At 40.9% G+C, this 23,919-nt stretch overlaps 1 protein-coding gene across 5 annotated transcripts in view; it reads left to right on the plus strand.

Annotated features, from left to right (window-relative positions):
• The first annotated feature begins 1,080 nt into the window (after positions 1–1,080).
• The window catches only part of POGLUT3 (protein O-glucosyltransferase 3), a 43,713-nt gene continuing 20,874 nt past the window's right edge, over positions 1,081–23,919 (plus strand). For 2 of the 5 annotated variants that reach the window (XM_049889367.1, XM_049889365.1), the window contains exons 1-2: positions 1,081–1,396; positions 16,316–16,513. In XM_049889367.1, the coding sequence (XP_049745324.1) occupies positions 1,198–1,396; positions 16,316–16,513 (397 nt within the window). In that variant the 5' untranslated portion in view covers positions 1,081–1,197. Of the gene's footprint in view, positions 1,397–4,847; positions 15,438–16,315; positions 16,514–23,919 lie in introns of those variants that run through there. The other 3 variants (XM_049889368.1, XM_049889366.1, XM_049889369.1) reach the window with 3 other exon arrangements.

Below are 23,919 nucleotides of genomic sequence, written 5' to 3' on the forward strand. Positions count from 1 at the left end.
GTCAAAGCATTGGTTAATCTAGAGATACACGATTAAGATGAGAAAGAAAACAGATTGGTACAGACTCAGTGTTGCTAAAAAGACAGACCGGGGCTTCCGGCTCTTAGGGTCCTTGCCAGCCTCTTCCAGGATCCAACTTCAGCCTATGAGGAGCGGTGAAGAATGGACAAGACCAACCATTGCTCACTGATTACAGGGGATAGGAGGTTCCTGGCTTTGAGGGGAAGCTCATCTACCCAGCTCAGGGCAGGGCCACACCCCTGCCTTCTGCTCACTACTGTGCCTAGCATGCCGCTCAGGGTTCAGTCCAAACTCAGTAGATGCTCAGTAAACACTTGTTGAAAGAAGTAGGGTGTATGTATGTGTGTTGGGGCGGGGGCCGGGAGGGGAGCGGGCAACACAGTCCAGACAGGACAACAGCTGAGAAGAAACAACCCAGACAACAGTAGAACGTAGTCTGTAACGGTGTGAACAGAGGACTGTGAAAGGTAATGTGTGTATGGGTGTGTGTGCGCGCGCGCGCGCGGAGAAAGGGCGATATTTGCTCTAAACAAACAAACAAAAACCCAGTGCCTCGAGTGGACAGGACGAAGTAGAAACTGCCCCATTGAGTTTCCAAGGAGCGCCTGGTGGCTTCGAACTGCTGGCCCTTTGGTTAGCAGCACGCAGCACCTAAGCACTACGCCACCAGGGTTTCCGAGGTTTGCTCTGCACCTTGTAAACCCGGTGAAATCCTTGGCGAAAGGCACTTCCTTAAACTACAACGAAGTTCTTCGGGCGGAGTCCTTTCTCTTTCCCACAGCAGCCACCACTGTGCTTGCGTCCTTTAAAAAAATGGTTTTCCCTAAATCAAATTCAAATTCAAGCAACCAAATTCAACAAATTCAAGCAACCAGACAAGGAGGCCGGGTGTGCAAGGACGCTGATTCGCACCTTAGTGTCTGCATATCCACCCCTCCATCCCTGTTCTCGCCCGGCCCACCCGGCTGGGGCGGAGGGCGTGTTTCCACTGCTCACCCTCCGCAGTGCGCAAGGCCGGTGACGACCCGGTTTCCTGGCCTTCCTGTCCAGAGACCCGGGGGGCGGGACGGCGAGCGGCCGCGGGCAGAGCCGCCCCCGGGTGGGCCTCGCTTGGGCCCGCGGCGCTTCGGACCCTCCCCGCCGCCACAGAGCTGGACCGCGGCGGCCGTGGGGACCATGCGCCGCCTCCCTAGGGCCCTGCTGCTGCTGCAGCTCCTCCTGCTCGTAGCCACCGGGACCCCCGAGGCGCCCGTGAGCGCGCCGTGGAGCCTGGTGTGGGGGCCGGGGCTGCAGGCGGACGTCGTTCTGCCAGTGCGCTATTTCTACCTACAGGCGGTCGGCTCGGACGGCCAGAACCTCACTGGCTCGCCCCCAGGTAGCATGCAGTCTCCGGCCTGCTCCTCGCCCCGCTGCACGCTCCCCCGTCGTCCCCGCCGCGCTTCCCGCCGCCACCTCTTCTTTAGGGATCGGCGCCCCGGCCTGTGTGGCGCCCTTCCTCCCGGCGTGTGCTGCCCTTTTCTCGGGTTTAGTCACTTCCTTTCTAGCCCCCAGACACAAAGGGCGGGTGAAACAAAAGTTGTTGAATGCATGAATGAATTCCAGAATTGTTTCCACGTTAACGTGCGGGAACTGGTGTTCAGAGTGGCCGGCCCCCGGGGTGGTAATTAACTCTGTGTGGGTTACACGTTGGCGGTGGCCGTTCCAGCTCTGACTTAGTTGCCTGAAATGTTACACTTTGCAGAAAGTGCCTTAATGTGATGAGTCACCAAGCCAGAGTAGAATGTTCGGGCCTGATCGGTTTGAACCAGCCAACTAAAAACTAGTATACGGGAAATGTAGGCAGGTTTGCATGTTAGATTTTTGTTTCATTCTTATACTTTTGAGTTTTTGAAAGCAGATTACAGGAGTTAATGAACCCAAACCCAAACCAAACCCACTGCTGTCGAGTCGACTCCGACTCATAGCGACCCTATAGGACAGAGTAGAACTGCCCCACAGAGTTTGCACGGAGCGCCTGGTGGATTTAAACTGCCAACCTTTTGGTTAGCAGCCGTAGCTCTTAGCCACTACGCCACCAGGGTTTCCGGAATTAATGAAACTGACTGGAAATCATTAAGTTTTCCCTCCACGAGGATGGTTCTTGCCCTGAATCCCTTCCGCCCAATCCTCCCGTGGTCTCCTTTGCAACGTTTTACGACCAGTCCTGCTGGTTTCAAGTCGTTGCCAGCCAGACTTTGCGAACTTATGTTTAAGTTTGGGGCTGCAGCCAACTCACACCCTGTTTTATCAGTAAGAGACAATCAGAATAACCCAGTGCCTCTTCTGCCAGTGGAGCTGGGAACTTTGTATAGCTGCTAGAAATGGGCCTCAGCTTCGGGCTAGGGAGTGTGGGCAAAGCAGAGAATTTAGGAGTCAAACGTAATTCACTTTTAGATTTAATGATTTTATTTTATTTCATTCATTCAACAAATATTTACTGGCTGTCTACTTACTACTATCAGTTTGGTATTCTGTTGCCTGCCCATCAAAAAATTCAAGTTTGTTGGGAAAACAGGCACGCAAATAACCAATTACTGTGCAAGATAATTACTTTAGTGAAGGTAGGTACAGAATGCAGTGGAAATACAGAAGAGCCGCCAGTCTCCTAGGACAATTAGGAAGATTTCAGGAGCTGAGATGTGAAGGATGAGAGGATTTGTTAGGTAGGCATGCAAATGGAGGCACCAGCATATACAAAGGTGTTCAGGAAAATAAGTAATTAAATGATGCAGAGCAGAAAGGAATGTAGCCAAAAATCCCCCAAGGGCCTTGAATGCCAAGCAAAGGATTTTAGAACTAAATAAGAGACCCCCTGGAGAATTCGGAGCTGAGGAACGACAAGAATCTACCTCTTCCTTAGCCACCTCAGTGGCTTCTGTCTGCATTTGATTTAGAACACCTGTCCTAAGGTTGTTCTGATGATCACTTTGATACTGTGTCTACCAGTTAGACTCTAAATCCTTAGACAACTGGTTTCATATGCTTTATACGCAATAATTCTGACTCTACTGGCAGGCACTCATGAGTGTATACTGGCGTTTGGCAAGCTTTTTCTTAAAAGTACCAGATAATAAATAATTTAGGCTTTACAGATCATAGTCTCTGTTACAATTATTCAGTCTGCCTTGTAGCCTTATACAGTTTGTAAACAATGGGCATGTCTGTGTTCCAATAAAATTGTATTTATGGACACTGAAATATGAATTTCATACAGTTTTCATGGGTCACAAAGTATTACTCTTGTTTTTAAGCTATTTAAAAATGTAAAAACCATTCTTAGTTCTTTGGTCTTACAGAAACAGGCTGTGAGCTGGACTGGCCAAAGTTTGCCAACCTGTGGTGTGTGTATGTTGTTGGTTGTGGACAAGTCAGCTCTGATCTGTGGTGATCCCGTGTACAACAATGAAACGTTGCCTGATCTTGCGCCATCATTGTAGCCGAAGGAGGGTTCTTGTCCTACTCTATTAGCCAATTAAAATAAGACGGTTGCCACACCACCAATTACAAGGGAAACAGAAAGTGGAAATTTATTTTCTGCACAGACAGGAACAGCGCGGGGTCTAGCGACCATAATGCCATGTGCTCGCTGTCTGAGGGCACTGGGGAGCTTTTTATTTCCAAGTGTTACCAGAATAAGATTCTTGACTCTCACTGGTCAAGAATGCGTAGGTAAGGCATGTAGAGTTTTCCACAGGAAAAAAAAAAAGCAAGCTTTATTGGAGAGGCTTGCAGGCTGAGACAAGGAGGGCCTAGAGCGAAGCATACCCCCGTCTCACAGAACAAAAGACGGCCCCAGATTTTTTAAAGTTCTTGGGCAGGAAAAGATTCATGTTTATTCATAGACACAGGCGGGGATATGTTAACTCAGGTGCACGTGCAGCAGCTTTCCAAGCTGGCTCCTGTTCCGGAGGCCTCTGGGATTCCTAGCAGGACTTATTATGGGGTGTAGTGCCTGTGCAACCTCTTGCTCCCCAGGTTCGATTCCCCGGCTGGGGCTACAGCCCCTCACTGTCCCTGGCGGAAAGTCACAAAGTGGTCACAGGTGGATGTTCTGCATCCCTGGGGCTGGTTTTCTCCAGCTGCTTCTGAAAGGCAACTTTAAAGAAGTTTGCAGGCTATTTTTAGATACCCTGCCTCCTTGTTCTGGGGAATGGCTTTGTTTCTGCGCCCTGGTCCATTTCTTGTTACTTTGCAGATTTGGGGTCTCTTTGTTCCTTGTCTTAATAAGTCCCTAGGTTCCACACCCAACCCCCTATTACCTCCCTGATAGTATAGCCTCTCTCTCTTTTACTTGCTTCTCTAGCCACATGAGTCTCTCTGCTGTTCCTCAAACAGGCACCCTCCAATCTCAGGGCGTTTGCGCCCTGTCTTACAGTGGTGTCTGGGGGTTGGGTTTGGTGCCCAGAACTCTCTGCCCTTAGCCCTCCCATGTCCACATTTGGAGGTTTGGATGTTGAATCATGTCAGTGATGTTCAGGTCCAAGGACAGAGGACACAGCTCTTCAGGTCCTGCACGTGCCAAAATCTTGGTTTGCGCGTGCGCAGGATTCTGGCACCAGATTCAAACTGTGGTTATGGCCAAACTGCAGTTAGAAGCTGTGGCTTGGTGGGCTGTGGCGGGGGGGGGGGGGGCGGTGGGCAGGGAACCACAGCGGAGCAGGGGGAGGTCTCGGTGGAGGCTTCATCTTCATGATTGTTTGTACGCTCGAATCCATTGTTGGCAGCCACTGTGTATTTTAAGTGCCTTCCAACAAAAAAAAAAAAAATTTTTTGTTTTTCCGACCTAGGTGACTCATCTTCCAGCACTGTATCGGACAATATTCTGTTGTGATCTATAAGATTTTCTTTGGCTGCTTTTTGGAAGTAGATTACCAGGCCTTTCTTCCTGTTCTGTCATAGTCTGGAAGCTCCACTGAGACCTGTCCACCATGGGTGACCCCACTGGTATTTGAAATACCAGCGACATAGCTTCCAGTTCATAACAACACTCAGTCCACCACAGTATGACAAACTGATAAATGGGTGGTAAGGATGTATACTGAAGACCCTCAGGTAAAATCCAAGTGGTATATGACTTAAAGTGACGTAAAGATTTATATATCACCCCTGGGTGGCCCAAAATGGTTAAGCACCTGACTACTAGCTCAAAGGTCACAGCCTTGAAAACCGTGTGGAGCAGTTCTACTTTGCGCAAGTAGGGTCGTCATGATTCAGAATCAACTTGATGGCAACTAACAGCAAATTAAAAAAAAAAACCGCTGTTGTGGAGTCAGTTTCGACTCATAGCGACTCTTTAGGACAGACTAGAACTGCCCCATAGAGTTTCCAAGGAGCACCTGGTGAGCAGCCGTAGCACTTAACCACTACGCCATCAGGGTTTCCGCAACAAATATATATGTACACATGTATATACATACATACATACATACACAAAAACCAGAAATATTGTTTAAAGTGTCTGTAAGGTATCTTAACAGAAGAGAGGTTACATCTGTGTTTCTGGAAGGTGTACCCTTGAAAATTATGACTTTGGTTTGTTTAGTCTTAGAAAAACTTTCCATTGCCCTAAGGATCAGGAGAAAAGATTCTTAACCCAGCTTCAGAGTCTTTTACTAGGGGTGTATTTTCTTCTTTATGGTTTTCCTTATTTTCTAAAGTGAATTTTGTAATTAGAGACTAAAACTTAAGAAAGAAAAGGAGATGGAAAAATTAATTTATATATGAAAAAGGGAAATTGCAAGATCCAAAATGAAATACTGTTAATCCTACTATTATTGAAAGCCCTGTCAGTTTGTCGTACTGTGGGGGCTTGCGTGTTGCTGTGATGGGGGAAGCTATGTCACCAGTATTCAAATACTAGCAGGGTCACCCATGGCAAACAGGTTTCAGCTGAGCTCCCAGACTAAGACAGACTAGGAAGAAGGACTTGGCTGTCTAGTTCTGAAAAGAATTAGCCACTGAAAACCTTATGAATAGCAGCAGAACATTGTCTGGTATAATGCCAGAAGATAAGCCCCTCAGATTGGAAGGCACTCAAAAGACAACGGGGGAAGAGCTGCCTCCTCAAAGTAGATTCAACTTTAATTACATGGATGGAGTCAAATTTTCAGGATCTGGCATGACTCAAAATGAGAAGAAACAGCTGTAAACGTTCTTTAATAATCAGAACCTGGAATGTACAAAGTATGAATCTAGGAAAATTGGAAATTGTCAAAAATGAAATGGAACACATAAACATTGGTGTACTAGGCATTATTGAGCTGAAATGGATTGGTATTGGCCATTTTGAATCAGGCATTTGTATGGCCTGCGGTAATGGGAATGACAACTTGAAGAGGAAAGGCGTTGCATTCATTGTCAAAAAGAACATTTCAAGATCTATCCCGAAGTACAACGCAGTCACTGATAGGATAATATCCATACGCCTACAAGAAAGACCAATTAATACGACATTATTCAGATTTACACACCAACCACTAAGGCCAAAAATGAAGAAATTGAAGATTTTTGCCCACTTTTGCAGTCTGAAATTGATTGAACATGCATTCAGGATGTATTGATAATTACTGGTGAAGGGGAATGCAAAGTTGAAAACGAAGAAGGATTGGCATTTGGAAAATATGGTGATAGAAATGATGCCAGAGATCACATGGTAGAATTTGTTTAAAACCAATGACTTCTTCACTGCAAATACCTTTTTTCAAGAACATAAATGGCGACAACACACGTGGACCTTTCCAGATGGAATACCCAGGGATCAAATCAACTACATCTGTGGAAAAAGAAGATGGAAAAGCTCAATATCATCAGTCAGAATAAGACAAAGGGCTGACCGTGGAACAGACTATCAATTGCTCATATGCAAGTTCAAGCTGAAACTGAAGAAAATTAGAAAAAGTCTACAAGAGCCAAAGTATGACCTTGAGTATATCTCACCTGAATTTAGAAACCATCTCAAGAATAGATTTGACACATTGAATGCTAATGACCAAAGACCAGGCAAGCTGTAGAATGATATCAACGATATCATGCATAATAAAGAAAGCAAGAGGTCGTTAAAAAGACAGGAAAGAAAGAAAAGACCAAAATGAATGTCTCTGAAACGTGCTCTTGAACATAGAGTAGCTAAAGTGAACGAAAGAAATGAAATAAAATGCCTGAACAGAAAATTTCAAAGGACGGCTGGAGAAGACAAAGCATAGTATTGTAATGATGTACAAAGATGTAGAGAGAGAAAACAGAAAGGGAAGAAAATGCTTGACATTTCTCGAGCTGAAAGAACTGAAGAAAAAATTCAGGCCTCAAGCTGCGATACTGACAGATTCTACAAGGAAAATATTAGATGCAGGAAACATCAAAACAAGATGGAAGGAATACACAGAGCCACTACACCAAAAAGAGTTGGTCAACATTCAGCCATTTCAGGAGGTAGCATATGATCAGGAACCAATGGTAATGAAGGAAGAAGTCCAAGCTGCACTGAAGGCACTGGCGAAAAGAAAGGCTGTAGGAATTGACGGAATATCAACTGAGACGTTTCAACAAACAGATGCAATGCTGGAAGTTCCCAGTCATCTGTGACAAGAAATTTGGAAGACAGCTACCTGGCCAGTTGACTGGAAGAGATCCGTATTTTTGCCTGTTCTCAAGAAAGGTGATCCAAGTGAATGTGGAAATTATCAAACAGTATCATGAATACCAACAGGAAGCTGCCAGAAATTCAAGCCGGATTTAGAAGAGGATGTGGAACAAGAGATATCGTTGCTGATGTCAGATGGATCCTGGCTGACAGTGGAGAAAACCAGAAAGATGTTTACCTGTGTTTTATTGACTATGCAAAGATATTTGACTGTGTGGATCATAATAAATTATGGATAACATTGCGAAGAATGGGAATTCCAGAAGACTTCATTGTGCTCGTAAGGAGTCTGTACATAGATCAAGAGGCAGTCATTTGAACAGAGCAAGGGATACTGCGTAGTTTAAAGTCAGAAATGGTATGTGTCAGGGTTGTATCATTTCACCATACCTATTCAATCTGTATGCTGAACAAATGATCCGAGAAACTGGACTATATGAAGAAGACTGGGGCATCGGGATTGGAGGAAGACTCATCAACAACCTGTGATATGTGGATGACACAACCTTGCTTGCTGAAAGTGAAGAGGACTTGAAGCACTTACTGATGAAGATCAAAGACCACGGCCTTCAGTATGGATTACACCTCAACATAAAACAAAAGTCCTCACAACCGGACCAATAAGCAACATCATGATAAACAGAGAAAAGATTGAAGTTGTCACAGATTTTGTTTTACTTGGATTCACAATCAGCACTCATGGAAGCAGCAGTCAAGAAATCAAAAAACGCATTGCATTGGGTAAATCTGCTGCAAAAGACCTCTTTAAAGTGTTGAAAAGCAAAGATGTCACTTTAAGGACTAAGGCGCTCCTGACCCAAGCCATGATGTTTTCAATCACCTCATATGCATCTGAAAACTGAATGATGAATAAGGAAGACAGAAGAAGAATTGATGCCTTTGAATTGTGACGCTGGCGAAGAATATCGAATATACCATGGATTGCCAAAAGAACAAACAAATCTGTCTTGGAAGAAGTACAACCAGAATGTTCCTTTGAAGCAAGCATAGTGAGACTATGTCTCACATACACTGGACATGTTATCAGGAAGGATCAGTCACTGGAGAAGGACGTCATGCTTGGTAAAGTAGAGGGTCAGAGAAAAAGAGGAAGACCCTCAATGAGATGGATTGACACAGTGGCTGCAACAATGGGCTCAAGCATAACAACAATTGTGAGGATGGCGCAAGCCTGGGAAATGCTTAGTTCTGCTGTACATAGGGTCACTATACTGACTTGATGGCACCTAACAAAAACAACAGCAACATTAATGAAAAATACAAATTCAAATAAAATTTTGCTTTTTTTCCTAAAAATATTGGCAAAGATTTTTTTAAATTAATATTTTATTGTGATTAAGGTTAAAGTGTACACAGCAAATTAGATTCTCATTTAACAATTCCTGTACAAATTATTCAGTGCTATTGGTTACATTTTTCTCAGTGTGTCATTATTCTTGTTCATTCCTTTCTGATTGTACCATTTCCAGTACGGTAGTTTCCCTGCCCTCTTACCTTCTTATCTCTGCTTTAGAGTAATTTTTGACAATTTGGTCTTCTGTGGATGATTTTTCTTAAACTCTTTACTCATGGGTGATAATTCTTTATTTTATGAGCCAATTTGTTATTTAGCTAAAAGTTTACCTCCAGGGAAGTTTTCAGTTTAAGGTTTAAAGTGTATCTCAGGGCGGTAGTTTCAGGGAGTCCTCTAGTCTCAACTAGTCCAATAAGTGTGAACTTTTTAAGAATTTGAATTCTGTTCCACATTTCTCTCCCTTTCTGTAAGGATCCACCTGCTGTGGCTCTGATCAGAACGGTTGGTAATGGTAGCCAGGTACCATCTGGTTCCTCTGGTGTCAGCAGATGAGGCCGTGGTTAGTGGTGATTGTTAGTCCTGTAGACTACTTTCTTCTGAGTCTTTGGTTTCCTTTCTCTTTTGGTCCAGATGAGTTAGAGACCAATAGTTGTAGCTTAGATGGCTTTTCATAAGCTTTTAAGACCCCAGACACTACTCACCACAATGGAATATAGAACCTACACTGTATGAACTATATTATGCCAATTAGCCAGAGTCGTCCCACAAGACAATGGCCCTCAATCTTCAAACCCAGAGTACCACAATCTCACAAGGTGTTTGGTTGTGTCTAAGAAGTATCGTACCTATGTTCCCTAAGTGAGCAAAGATTTTTTTTAAGTGGTAGTACTCCAAATGTTAAGGGAGCAGTGAGATGCTCTCGTAGGAGCCCTGGGGGTGCAGTGGCTAAAGTGATGAGCTGCTAACCGGAAGGTCGGCCGTTTGAGACCCCCGGCAGCTCTGTGGGAGGAGGATTCGGCAGTCTGCGCCCACAGGGAATTACAGCCTCGGAAACCCTACGGGGCTGCTCTGAGTTGGAATCCACTGGACAGCAGTGGGTTGTGTGACCTTTATCCCCTTCTGGTGGGAACACAAATTGATAAAATGTTTTTTTCTGGAAAGTAATTTCCAAATCTATCAAAAGTCCTAAACATTTACAAGCCTAATATTAAAAAAATTAGTTTCAATAGTTAGAAAATGTAATTTTTTAAAAGATGTCATTTGCCCTCACCCCCAAAAAACTGTTCATGCCTATTAATCTAGTGATCTAATTTTTAGGTAACTATCCTGAGAAAATAGTCAGAAATGTGGTGAAAGATTTATGTGCAAGGATATTATTGCAGCTTTATAATGATTTATTATAGAAAGTCTAAGTAGCCAACCATAAAGTAATAAAGTATGGTATATTCATGTGATAGAATATCTTATAGACATTAAAATAATGTTTTAATAGATTATTTAATAATGCCTGAAGTGGGTTGGAAATGCTGGTGGCCTAGTGGTTAAGTGCCATGGCTGCTAACCAAAAGGCTGGCAGTTCGAATCCACCAGGTGCTCCTCCTATGGGGCCGTTCTACTCTGTCCTATAGGGTCGCTCTGAGTCAGAATTGACTCGACGGCAATGGGTGTACTGGGTTAAGGATGAAACAAATAGAAAATAAATTACACAATTTCGTCCCAATTTTGTAATAAATAAATAAACCCATACCTAAACTGATCAGTGTTATTAGTATATAGCAAGATGGTAGGAGTTTATTTTTCTTTTGGTACTCTTTTCCCTCCAAAAAATGTCTACAAAATGCCCATGTTTTTTAACCAGCAAAAAAGTTATAAGAAAAACAAAACTAAAAAGTTTCACTAAGTTTTTTCAGACAACCTAAGTCTTAAACCGTGTTTTCCCCTCCTTTCCTTGTAGGCAATTTGACTTCTGTCTTCCATCTAAAAAGCTGCCTTATAGTTCTGAAAAGCTTGTCCATCCAGTTTCTTACATTTTTTGCCACCCATGATTCACTTACAAGTCCTGAAGTCTTTTCTTTCCTAAGAACTAGTTGAAAAAGAGGAAAATTTTTCTCAAGTTGTAGCCCGTCTTAACATGACTTACCAAGATTCCCTTCTGAATTGTCATACCCATTTAACAGTGCAGCACTTACCTGAATACCATTATTAAGTCCTTTGAGCGGCATGCATCCAGGTACTTCGATAACAACCATTTTGTGAATGTGATTAGTCTAAAGCAGTGGATCTTAAACTGGGGTTCATGGATAGAGATCAGGGAGCCTGTGACCTTGGATGGGGAAAAAAGCCTATATCTTTATTTTCACTAGCCTCTGTCTTAAATTGAGCATTTTCTACTATTTTGAATGTAGGCAGGACCTGTTCATACTGTCATATTCCCAGCATCTAGCACAATGCCTAGTGTGGATGCTCAGTAAATATTGGAGAAGAAAAGAAAGAAGGGCTGGAGAAACGGTGGTTGGAATATGCCAAGATGGTAGAATATGAATACTCATTTTCTACTCAGACTTCCTTTCCCTTCATCAGTAATAATAATTTCATGAAATGATATTACTTCCTAGTTGTGTAGTACGTTAGTTATAAACTGTGTTAAATGCCCTCTTTAATTTGCTCTCCATGATAATCTTGTGAGATTGGAAGGATCAATAATAGTCTCTTCATTTTACACATAAGAAACTAAGGCCCTTAAGTGAAGCTAAAATGTCTTGCATGTAGTCCCGTATCTAGTAAATCTCACAGCTAAGACCAGAACCTCAGCCCTTCTGAATACCTAGTTCAGTGCTTTTTTCCTTTCATAAAATCACCCTTAATATGATTGTTTAATCATATTATTAAAAACCATCAGTTTTTAATAAGATCCTGGAGAGTGTCCATGGTCAGAAGGCAGCCAGATGTTTTTGGGAGGATTTCCATTTGGCCTCAGGGCATACCAGCCTGGCCTTCTGGGACTCCGTTCATTTGGTCAACAATGTGCATTGAAGCTTTAATAATCCTATGTTACAGAATAAACTTCCTTTAGGACTGGGAAGATGACTCCATTGTACTAGGAATGCCAGAGGTTATTCCTCCAACTTTCAATTCTGCAACTCTATGTGTTAACCTTCTGCAGTGTGACAAGGTAGATCCAGAGCAGGCTTTGAAAGAAGATGGATTTAAGCTTTGTCGAAATATTGGCTCCGATATGAGTTATGTATGAGACCTGGGCAAGTTATTTAACTTCTTAGAGCCTTGGTTTCCTGATCTAGAAAATGGCAGAGACAAATACCTAATAAATTGGAGAAAGTAAATGAAATACAAAATAGATGAGAAAATTTCAAGCTTAGGGACCAGCACATAATAGGTACTAAGTAAGTGAATTAAAGAAAACAAAATGCTTATGATTTCTTTCCAAATCAAAAGTGTTCGAGATTTCGGCTTCTAATGATCTAAGACAGATACTGACAACCTTCTTATGTCTACATAATCACTACATTCCTATCCAATTAGTCGTTTCTCTTAAAGAAGTTTGGATTTGTGGAGTAGAAAAACTCAAACTGAGTGTCAGTTCTGTTGTATTATATTAGTCCCCAGAACAAATGAGAATTCACGTTCCTTCTATTAGAAGTAACTTGTAATTATACTCTTCTCATTTTCTCTTTTATGAGGTTTGAATTACTTATTTCCAGTGCAGTACATGATCAGTATTATTTTGCATTGATCCTAACGTACATTCATTTTAGACATAAAGATGACATAGGCATGGAAGGTTACTATGAAAATAACAACATTTAAAATATGTATTTCTGATTGTTATATTTTTCTATATATATTTTGAAATATAACTGTCAAATTCTATTTCAGAGATAAAATACTGTAACTGGAAGAGCCCATAAGGATTTATGTAAACCTGAACCAAACCCTTTGCCATCGAGTCGACTCCAACTCGTAGCGACCCTATAGGACAGAGTAGAACTGCCCTCACAGAGTTTCCAAGAAGTGACTGGCGGGTTTGAACTGCCGACCCTTTGGTTAGCAGTTAACCACTACAGCAGCAGAGATTTATCAGTTTACAAATAATGAAGTGATTTGCCTAAGGTTGTAGAGTTAGTTTTCTTTAAGTCCAGCTCTGTCCAAAAAATCAGTCATTAATATGCTTGTCTTATATCTGATTTGCTTATTTAAATCATAAAATTACAGAGAACAGGACTATTTGATTAAGACGCAAGAAAAAAATTTTTTGTACTTTTCCAGTTTGGTGAGGGAACAGAGGAAATGGCTTTCTCATGTCCATACCATTTGCCTTTCTGAAACCAAATGGGAAATATTGCAAAGTTTATATGTTTTATTTGAACATTTCAGGTAATTGGCTAACATTTTTAATAATTTCATATTAAGTTATTACCTTTAAAAAAATCCTCTCAGTTTATACATTGTAATTCATTTATTTTAGCAGATTTTTATAAATTTATCACACTTGTTTCAAGGATCCTAACAAGTATTTGTTTGGTACATAATTATTTAATAGCAAGATGCCAGATACTGGATTCCTATTCTTAAGTTGAAGAGGCTAAGAAACACTTCTCCTGACCCACAAGAAAAACTAAAACCCTTGAAGATCAAGAGAAAGTACAAATTTATACTTAACTAGATTCGGGAACTAAGAGTAGGAGACAAATTTTCCTCAGTAATTTGGAAAACTATGTATTAAAATATGCTTAATTTCATAATGTGATAGATGTTAAGATGAAAGACTACTTTGGTCACAATTTACTGTTAACCAGGGCTGTGGATTTAAGAGGATTAACTACCTTTTTAACATTTCCCCTTGGCATGGGTGATTAATTATTCCTCAAAAAAAACAAAAACCCATTGCCTTGGAGTCCATTCTGACTCATAACGACCCTATAGTGACCTTATAGGACAGAGTAGAACTGCCCCATAGTTTCCAAGGAGCACCTGTTGGATTTGAACTGCTGACCTTTTGGTTAGCAGCCAAGCTCTTAACCACTCATTACCAGGGCTCCCATAGGCCATTAACTGCTCCTTATTTTCAAACTTGGTAAGGATCAGATTAAGGAACCCTGGTGGCATAATGGTTAAGCTCTTGGCTGCTAACTGAAAGGTCAGTGGTTCTAATCCACCAGCCTCTCCACAGGAGAAAGCTGTGGCAGTCTGCTTCCGTGAAGATTACAGCCTTGGAAACACTATGGGGCAATTCTACTTTGTCCTGTAGGGTCACTATGAGTTGGAATCCACTCAGTGGCAGTGGGTTTGATTTTTGGTTTAAGGATCAGATTAGGAGCCCTGATGGCGCAGTGGCCAAGCACTCAGCTGAAATGTCAATGGTTCGAACTCAACAGCCACTCCATTGGAGAAAGATGTGTAAGTCTGCTTCCATAAAGATTACAACCTTGGAAACCCTGTGAGGCAGTTCTACTCTATCCTATAGGTCACTATGAGTCAGAGTCAGCTCGTGGAGTTCTTGCTTTGGTAAGGATCAGATTTGAATGGTATATACACCGTACTCTTTGAAGAAAGAGGTTCCAAAATTTCTACCTGGGCCACCGTAACATTAATTACAACAATATTGTTTCAAAGCCTAGGTAAGTTAGCTAATATACTGCAAATAACCGGTTGCCATCAAGTCAGTTCCGACTCATGGCGACCCCATGTGCATCAGAGTAGAACTGCAACCGTCAACTAATAGGTTCTTGTCAAGCAGACTAGCGAGTTGAAGTCAGCCAGACACAGGGTTGGAAGGACAGAAAGGTTTATTCACAGTTTGCAAACTGGGAGACAGGCAGGGTCTCCTGACCTAAGGCTGCCAGCTCCCTGAATTAGGGCAGATTTGCTCCTTTTATAGGGAGTGACATACATATGCATGAACAGTGAGGGGAGGATCTTCAGTCTTTTGATGAGTGTGCAGTCTGCATAATTTTACTGAATGGGTTTTTGCATGTGGCTCTAAAAATACTGTGCGCAGCCCTGTAAAAAATGGCGACAGCTCGCTACTGCCACCCCAGGAAGGTCATAGCGCAGGTAGATTCAGAGTCAGTGCGCCTGTGCCTCGGCCAGCTTGCCAGGAGAAGACAAGAAACCTGGGGATTCGATCAATCATGGTGAAATGCTGTAAAAGTTGCAACAAAAATGTAGCAGGAGTAGAATTTTCTCAAAAACAACTGTGGTGGGATGGTTAATAACCCTTTCATGACTGCCTGCTTCAGAACTGTGCTCCATAGGGTGTTAAATGGCTGATTTTTTGGAAGTAGATCTCCAGGCATTGCTTTCAAGGTGTCCCTGTGTGGACTTCAATCTCCAAGCTTTCAGTTAGCAGCCACGCATATTAACTATTTGCACCACCCGGGGACTCCATACTGCAAATAGAAAAAGGTAGGTTTGTTAAAAGTAGGTATTATTTTCCCTAGAACAGAAAACATAGAATTTTGGATTTCGAAGGGATGTTAGATCATTCTAGTATAGTCATTTCATTGCAAGCTGAGGAAACAGACTCAGAGAAGTAAACCCTAGTATTTATAAAGATGTGTGTGTGCATATAATGTATTTGTGCACAGTCTGGTACTACTTATAATCTTTGTAACTAAGGAAATGGGCTTAAAAGTATATCTTCAAATTTGGATTTTTAAAAAGGGATTTTCTTTCAGAATTGTGGGTTATTAGATATGGAAATGGTTTGCAAAAAAGCTTGTGTGTATTTTACAAGTAGAAAGTTGGATTACCTTAGCGCTCTGTCATTTTAAGAGTTCATGAATTTTTAACCATCTGGAATGGTTGAGCTTCAATCCTACCCAAAGGAGAAAAGATCAAATAGAAATTCATTTCTTCTGTGCTTTTTTTTAATGATTTGATTTTGTTCATTCAGTAAGTCTTCACTGAATGACAAATGAATCAAATGTTGAGCCAAGGATCTTCCAAGGTAAAATGTACAACTTCTTATAGAAGTTAATACAAAAAAATAATAATTTCAATATAGACACACCTATCCAATAATTGGAAACTCTGGTGGCATAGTTGTTAAGAGTTATAGCTGCTAACCAAAGAGGTTGGCAGTTCAAATCCACCAGGCACTTTTTGGAAACCCTATGGGGCAGTTCTACTCTGTCCTTTAGGGTTGCTGTGAGTCGGAATCGACCTGATGGCAACAGGTTTGTTTTTTTTATTTTGGTATCCAATAATTGTTAAGGCAAAATAACTGTGAAGTGGTAGACTTATTTATATATTTGTGTATATATATATTTTCTTTCTTTCAGGTCAAACACTATTCAAAGTAATAATCAAATCACTTTCACCTAAGGAGTTAGTCCGGATTCATGTATCTAAACCATTGGACAGGAATGATGGAACATTTTTGATGAGGTATAGAATGTATGAAAGTGTCAATGAAGGGCTGAAGATAGAGGTACTTTACGGTGATGAACATGTAGCTCAGTCTCCCTATATTTTGAAAGGTAAGTGATTATTACATAATCCAAAGTCCTATCTATTTAATGGAAATTCATATAACACTGTCACAAAGAAATGTATTACCGAGAAATAGTACATAGGATCAACTTCTAGAACCTTTTAGAACCTGAAATTGACAGAATGTAGTCAATCCCTTCCCAGTCACTTTCCCGCTACTATTTGCAGAGGTTCCCTATTTGGGAAGAGAACCCAGAACTTTTTGATCTGCCATTATCTTTGTCCCCACATATAGGACTTTACATACATGAGCTTTTTAGGAAACAAAGGAATAAGAGATGAGGTACTGTCCTTACTGTTCCATCTCAATCCATTTATGGTCTAATTTTCTGGGTGTCCCATGACTTGCATGTTTTTTGGAAGCAATGATTCATGCCTTCTGGTAATTCTATTAAATTTTCTAGGGCAGCATGTTTTCCAGACAATGTGGGCTGTTAAAGTATTAGCCATGTACAATGGCAGTAATAGAACAGAACAGGAGGTCGTAGTCTGGGAAAAGTGCTAAACGAAACTTAAACCAAAGCTTTCTAGGAGTTTCTAAACCCAAGAATTATCAAGCAGTTTCATTTTTTGTGACTATTCTGGATACATTTTGTTTGGTGTAGGTCATACTTCAAAGAGAGAACATGATTACTTTCTGAGTTTGATGGTAATCTGTTTCAAATACTGATTTTCTTTCCTTAGTAGCAAATGAATGCCCCAGCTCCTTTTTGGAAGGTGCTTAGCAATATTTTTTTTTTTTTTTCAAAGCCCATGATTAGGACAGTCATTGAGAAGCCTTTAATATTATTAGAAGACGAGCCAGCCTAATATATAGGTCTCCTGCCTGTCAGAGTGGGTTATGATGACCTCCAAGGCATGTGCAACAGGGTAAACTGGAGTTCACCTTTTACGTGAAATTTTAAGGGAAAATAAACTAAGTAATTTAAAGATACTTAAATAATAAGAAAAAACCTTATGTATTTTATTCATGTACTTACCATCTCTGGTGTCTTCATTCCTTTGTGTAGGTCCATTTTTCCATCTAATATCATTTACCTTCTGCCTAAAGGATTTCCTTTAACATTTCTTTCAGTGAGGGAATGCTGGTGATAAATTCTTTCAGCTTTTGAATGTCTAAAAAAGTTTTTTTATTTCACCTTCATTTTTGAAACACATTTTCGCTAGGTATAGAGTTGTCAGTTGACAGTTTTTTTTTTCTTTTAGTACTTTAAAGATGTTGCTCCACTGTTTTCCTGCTTACCTTGTTTCCAACAATAAATATGCCATCATCCTTATCTTTGTTTCTCTCCATTGCTTTTAAGGCTTTCTCTTCATCAGTGGTTTTGAGCAGTTGGATTATGATGTACCTTGTTAATTTTCTTCATGTTTCATGTGTTTGTGGAGTTCTTGGATCTTTGGGATTATAGTTTTCATCAAATTTGGAAACATTTTGTGCATTATTTCTTCAAATACTTTTTCTACCTCAGCCTCTCTTTCAAGGAGTCCAGTTATTCATATATTAGGCTTGAAGCTATCTATGTGTTTCATTTCATATAGTTTCTATTGCTATGTCTTTAAGTCACTAATATTTTCTTCTGCAATGCCCAATTTGTCATTAATCTCATTCAGTGTATTTTTCATCTCTTGATTTTTTTTATTTTAATCTTCTTGAGTGTCTTTCTGGGATGCAGTTAAGTTACATGGAAATAGGTTGATCCTTTTGAGTTTGGCTTTTATGATTTGTTGGGCATACCAGAGCCATGTTTAGTCTGGGGCTAATTATTCCCCACTACTGAGGGAATTCTCTTCTGCATGCTCTACCCAAAGCCCTGTGAAATAGATTTTCAGCCTGGCTGATGTGAACAGGCACTATTCACAGCCCTTTGTGAACAGCGGTACTATTCCCTCTAACTCTTTTGCATAGTTCTTTCCCAGGCCTTGGATAGTTTCCTCAGATGTATGTGTTTATCAGTACTCAGCTGAGTATTTGAGGGGGACTTACTGCCGATCTCTGGGGTTTTAGCTCTCTGAAACTCTCTCAGGTATTTTGTCTTACATACTTTACTACCTTGATTTCCCTGGACTTTCAACTCTGTGAAATGTTGAAGAACAAAATCCTTACTCTATTAGGAGAAGAAAGAAGTGAGTTTTATTGAGGAATACTACAATTCAAGTTGGGTGACACTAAGTGGAAGTACAAAGTGCTCCATTGGACATGAGGCAAAAGTGAGTTTTTGTACACAATGTCTTGCATGACTACAGTTTTTTCCATTATCAGTTGATCACATTTTTCCTGAAAACAGACTGTGCAAGCACTTTTCAATAACCTCTTAGCCACATGCTCCCTGGAATGTCTTTAGCAAGTATATTCTGAGAACAAAGAACAACCGCACAGTTTTGCCTCTTGTTTGCCCACGAGTGCTCCAAGTTAAACCATTACTTTGAGCTCAGTCTGAATACCTCTAATTTGAAGTTCTGTTAGCACATTCCTTCTTTTTGATCAAATCCCAGGTAGGGGGTGTCGATTACCAGCAATGAAGTAGTCTTTCTTCTGCAAGGACTTTACCTGCCTTCCTCAAGGGACTTTGGTTTGTTTCAATAATTGTTTTTCTTCACCTTGCCAGGTTAATAGGCCTCATCTTCAGGGTGAGTTGATTTCATTGGGGTCATTTTAGCAGACAAGGCCACACTGAAGGAACAAATTCAGATGGAGCTCAGACAATAAGAATCAAAACAGAACATTCTGGGAAACAGAGGGGGTTCATCAAACAAGTTAGTCATTAGTAAAGACAGAAAAAAAAATTACCTTGAACTTGCTAAAGGGATCACTTAAGCTGGTTATTACATACTATATGTCTCTTTGAGGTACATAGTTCTTTGCATAGCAAGGGGGGTCTTATTTTGGTTACAAGAATTAGGCAAACATTTTATAAAGCTTTTGATTAGTCCTATAAGAATTATTATGGAAACCCTGGTGGCATAGTGGTTAAGTGCTACGGCTGCTAACCAAAATGTTAGCAGTTCGAATCCACCAGACACTCCTTGGAAACTCTGTGGAGCAGTTCTACTCTGTCCTAGAGGGTTGCTATGAGTTGGAATCAACTCAAAAGCAACAGGTTTGGTTTGGTTTATAATAATTATTATAATAAATCAAAATGATTAATCCAGTCTGCAGTATAGAGTGCAACCAAGAACCAATGTCTAAAAAGGGAGAATTGGGCATTGGAGGTAGTGAATGTAACCAAGTAGCTTTCTGGCGAATTTTTCTGATATCTTGTTCTACTTCTCCTGTGTTATTTATCCAAGTGCAGCAAGAGTTGCTGGTAATAACACAAACTCCTCCTTGTTGGGTTAAAAGGAAAATCAAGGACTATTTTATGATCTAATATAACCTTAACAAGACATTCCAAAGATTTCTGTTGTGCTGACATTCCATCTGCAATATTATCAGCAGTTTGAGCCATTGTAGCAGATAAGTTGTGGATAGATTTTTCAGGCTGGGGAACACCACAGTTGGGTGAAGTGCTCGGAAGAACACCCATCCCATCCCAGGTTTCTCAGGTATTGGGTTATGTGAATTGGGCTGATAGTCTCTCTTTTCCAAATGAGAATTTTTAGATCACTAGTCCAAAGTATACTTTCATTATAGGAGTGGATATTCAAAGGAACTCCTAAAAGCCCTATTGTGCATTGACCCATCAATCTCCAACCATCCAAGCAAGATAGTGCCCAGGTGTAAGATTCATTGCTTGGATTTTGTTCTTTGTAATTTGATCCCCCACACAAAAATACATACCCATAAGAGGCAAAAATCATACCATTTTTCGTATCATTTTGTGGGGGAGGGAATGGATTGATTAACTTGTTCAGTCTAGTTTTCTGTTAATGAATTGCTACAAGCAGACAATCATCCCAAATGTAATGGGATTGCTTCTTGTAACAGTTCAGTAGAGGAAGAGGAATGGGAACTATTGGAGCAAGAGGAATCCTTTGTAGGTGAGGTCAAGTGTCTAGGTCAACCAAACCATTTTTGGATCAAGTTAAAGCATTGTATCTGAGGTTGATCTGACAGCACAGGGGAATGCCATAGTCTAACCTGTATAGCTCATTTGATAGTAGTGCTGAAATTAACAGTAGTGTTGGGTACAAGATTTTAGTTCAGTAGAGGCGATGCTAGTGAATCTTAATTTTCATGCCCATATCACAGATGGGGATGACAGATCCAACACTCAGTCATGTTGTTGGTACTTGCTACTGATTGAGCTAACTTAACAAACACATTCTCTGTCCAAGCACTAGAACGAATTGTTAGGAATAGAGGAATAAGACTTAAATGAACCTTCACTTTAAATAAGATTACCACGGAATAAGACATCAGGTATATGATAAGGCTATTAAAAGTAACTACTACTGTTAAACAAAGTCCACAAACTTCAGCAACATGTAAGGTGTCTTGTTTTGTGATCTTGGGACTAGCTGTCTACCTCAGATGTCATATGCATCTGGCCGCAGGGAATTTTTAAGACCGCAGAAGGCTGAGTAGTCCAAAGAGGAGATTTGGCCCTCTTGAGTTGTGACAGGTGGATCCAAGGTTTAACTCCTTTAAGCTTGGCTGCACGGGGATTGGTGAGAAGAAGTAGGGATGGTCCCTTCCAACGAGGTTCAAGTGAGTCTTTTAGTTGATGTCTTCCCAGTATACACATTCTCCTAGAGCTATCTTAGGCAGGCTTCGAGAGTCCAATTTTTGTTCATTAAAGGCTTCCCTCACCTGTGAAAGATACTCTTTATAATATCAAATTAAAGATTGACAATATTTTAGTAATTTGGGTTGTACTTCAGAGTCAGTGCAAGCAATATAAAGGCGGACCACAGTGACTATTTCATAGGGGTCAGTTTGTGGGATCCAAACAGTGCAGATCTCAGGTTTAAAAGAACTAAGGAAAAGAACCTTGGTCAAGGACAAATTTAAGTCTTCAAAAAGTTTTGCTATTTGAGTGTTTATAGTCCTATTAGTTCTTTCTACTAGTCCAGAAGACTGAGGGTGCTAAGGGCAATGTAGTCTTTGATAAATGGAGAAAAGTCAACAGCTCTTGGATAACTTGGCTGGTAAAGTGAGTTCCCCAGATGGATATGATGCTTTCAAGGAGCTTCTTTGCCACAAAAGAGGCAGTAGCATATGCCAGCGGAAGGCTTCTACCCATATTTGTAACTAGTTGAAGGTGGAAGTTGAATAAAATCTAACTGCCATTCAAGCATAGGCCTGGAAGGTAAAGGATACCATCCTGGTGGGACTTTAAGATGTTTTCCAGGATTATAGTGGGGGGAAATAGGACCATGGGTGGCAACATGTTCAGCAGCCTCAAAAAATTTTCCCAACTACTATTTTTTTAAGACCTCAATCATTTCATCTCATCTCATATGGGATCCTTCATGTAAGGCTCATAATATGGAAACATACAAAAAGTTAGGTAAAAAGATTTTCTTCTTAGGCCCAGTCCATAATTTAGTAACAAGGTCTTGGTAACGCCCTGACTTTTCTGTGTCTCAGTCTTGTCCATTTGGGCCAATCGTTGGTGTCTTAAAAGCTTTTTTAAATTCCCAAAGGTTGGAATTGTCAGTAAATAAATTTGGAGACTGTCTTTATTAATTATAAGTGCAGAAGTAATTTGAAAGGCAGCTTGTTGGGCTGTCATATCAGCAAGGTTATTCTAATTTCCTCAGTCTGGAGTACTCCTTTTGATTGGTGTGCTCTTATCTTTATTACTGAAATTTCAGAGGGGAACAATAAAGCTTCCAAGAGGTCTGCTACTAAGGCTACATTTTTTGTGGCATTTCCAGAGGAGGTTAAAAACCCTCTCTGTTTCCATAACATTCCAAAATCATAGACTACTCCAAAACAATATCTACCGTCTGTACTTTCTGGACTTTCCAGAAGCAATTCTACAGGCTCTAGTGAGGGCAATTAATTTAGCTTGTTGAGCTGAAGTGACTTCAGGGAGGACCTGACTTTCAAGGACCTCAGTAGAAGTTGTAACAACATATCTGGCTTGATAATGAGAACTGGTAGGATCAGGTTTCAGATAGGAGCCATCTAAAAACAAAACTAGATCAGGATTTATTGAAAGGGTCTCCTTTAAATCTTTTTGAGTAGTCAAGATCTGTTCAGCTAAGTCCAGACAATCATGTGCAGGATAGCCGTTTTCATTAGTTGCAGGGAGAAGAGTGGCTGGATTTAAACAGGTCACAGAACATAGCCTAATATTAGATGCAGCCAGGAGAACCTCACAGGAGGTATGTCTGCTGACAGAAAGATGTTTTGTTGGGGCAGAATTAAGTAAAGCAGACATAGCGTAGGACACATAAACATCTGAAAAGTTACCTAATACTACATCTGCAGTGGTTTCGATCAGTTTGGCTGTAGTTGCCACAACCCTAAGGCAGGGAAGATATCCCCTGGCTACAGAGTCGAGTTGCATACTATAATATCCCACAGATTTCTGTTGTCCCTTGTGGTTTTGTGTAAGGATATCCAAAGCATTTTCAGATATTTCATGCACAAATAAGGAAAAATCTAAGTGGTAATTAGAAAAACCCAAAGCAGGTGTGTTCATCAGGACCTCCTTCAGTTGAGCTATGGCTTCTTGATCTTCTGGTGTCAGCTGGAATGAATCCAGCTTAAAAAAACCCAAGGCTTTTAAATATTTATATAAGGGTTAAACCAAAAGGGAAAAGTTGGGGATCCAAATCTGACAATAGCCACCCAGAACCACCAAACTCATTGCCATCGAGTCATTTTGAACTCATAGTGACTGTCTTAGTCATCTAGTGCTGCTATAACAGAAATACCACAAGTGGATGGCTTTAGCAAAGAGAAATTAATTTTCTCACAGTCTACTAGGTGACAAGTCCAAATTCAGGGCACCAACTCAAGGGGAAGGCTTTTTCTCTCTGTCAGCTCTGGAGGAAGATCTTTGTCATCAGTCTTCTCTTGGTCTGGGAGCATCTTGGTGCAGGAACCTCAGGTCCAAAGGACACGCTCTGCTCCTGGCACTGCTTTCTTGGTGGTGTAAGGTCCCCAACCCTCTGCTTGCTTCCCTTTCCTTTTATCTCTTGAGAGATAGAAGGTGGTGCAGGCCACACCCCAGGAAAACTCACTTTACATTGGATCAGGGAGGTGACCTGAGTAAGGGTGGTGTTACAATCCAACCCTAATCCTCTTAACATAAAATTACAATCACAAAATGGAGGAGAACCACAGAATACTGGGAATCATGGCCTAACCAAGTTGATACACACATTTTTTTGGTGACATAATTCAATCCATGACAGAGAACCTATTGGACAGAGTAGAACTGCCCCCGCATAGCTTTTCCAAGGAGTGGCTGGTGGATTCAAACCACCGACCTTTTGT

This window comes from Elephas maximus, chromosome 7 (assembly GCF_024166365.1).
Source record: "Elephas maximus indicus isolate mEleMax1 chromosome 7, mEleMax1 primary haplotype, whole genome shotgun sequence".
NCBI classification, from domain to species: Eukaryota; Metazoa; Chordata; class Mammalia; order Proboscidea; family Elephantidae; genus Elephas; species Elephas maximus.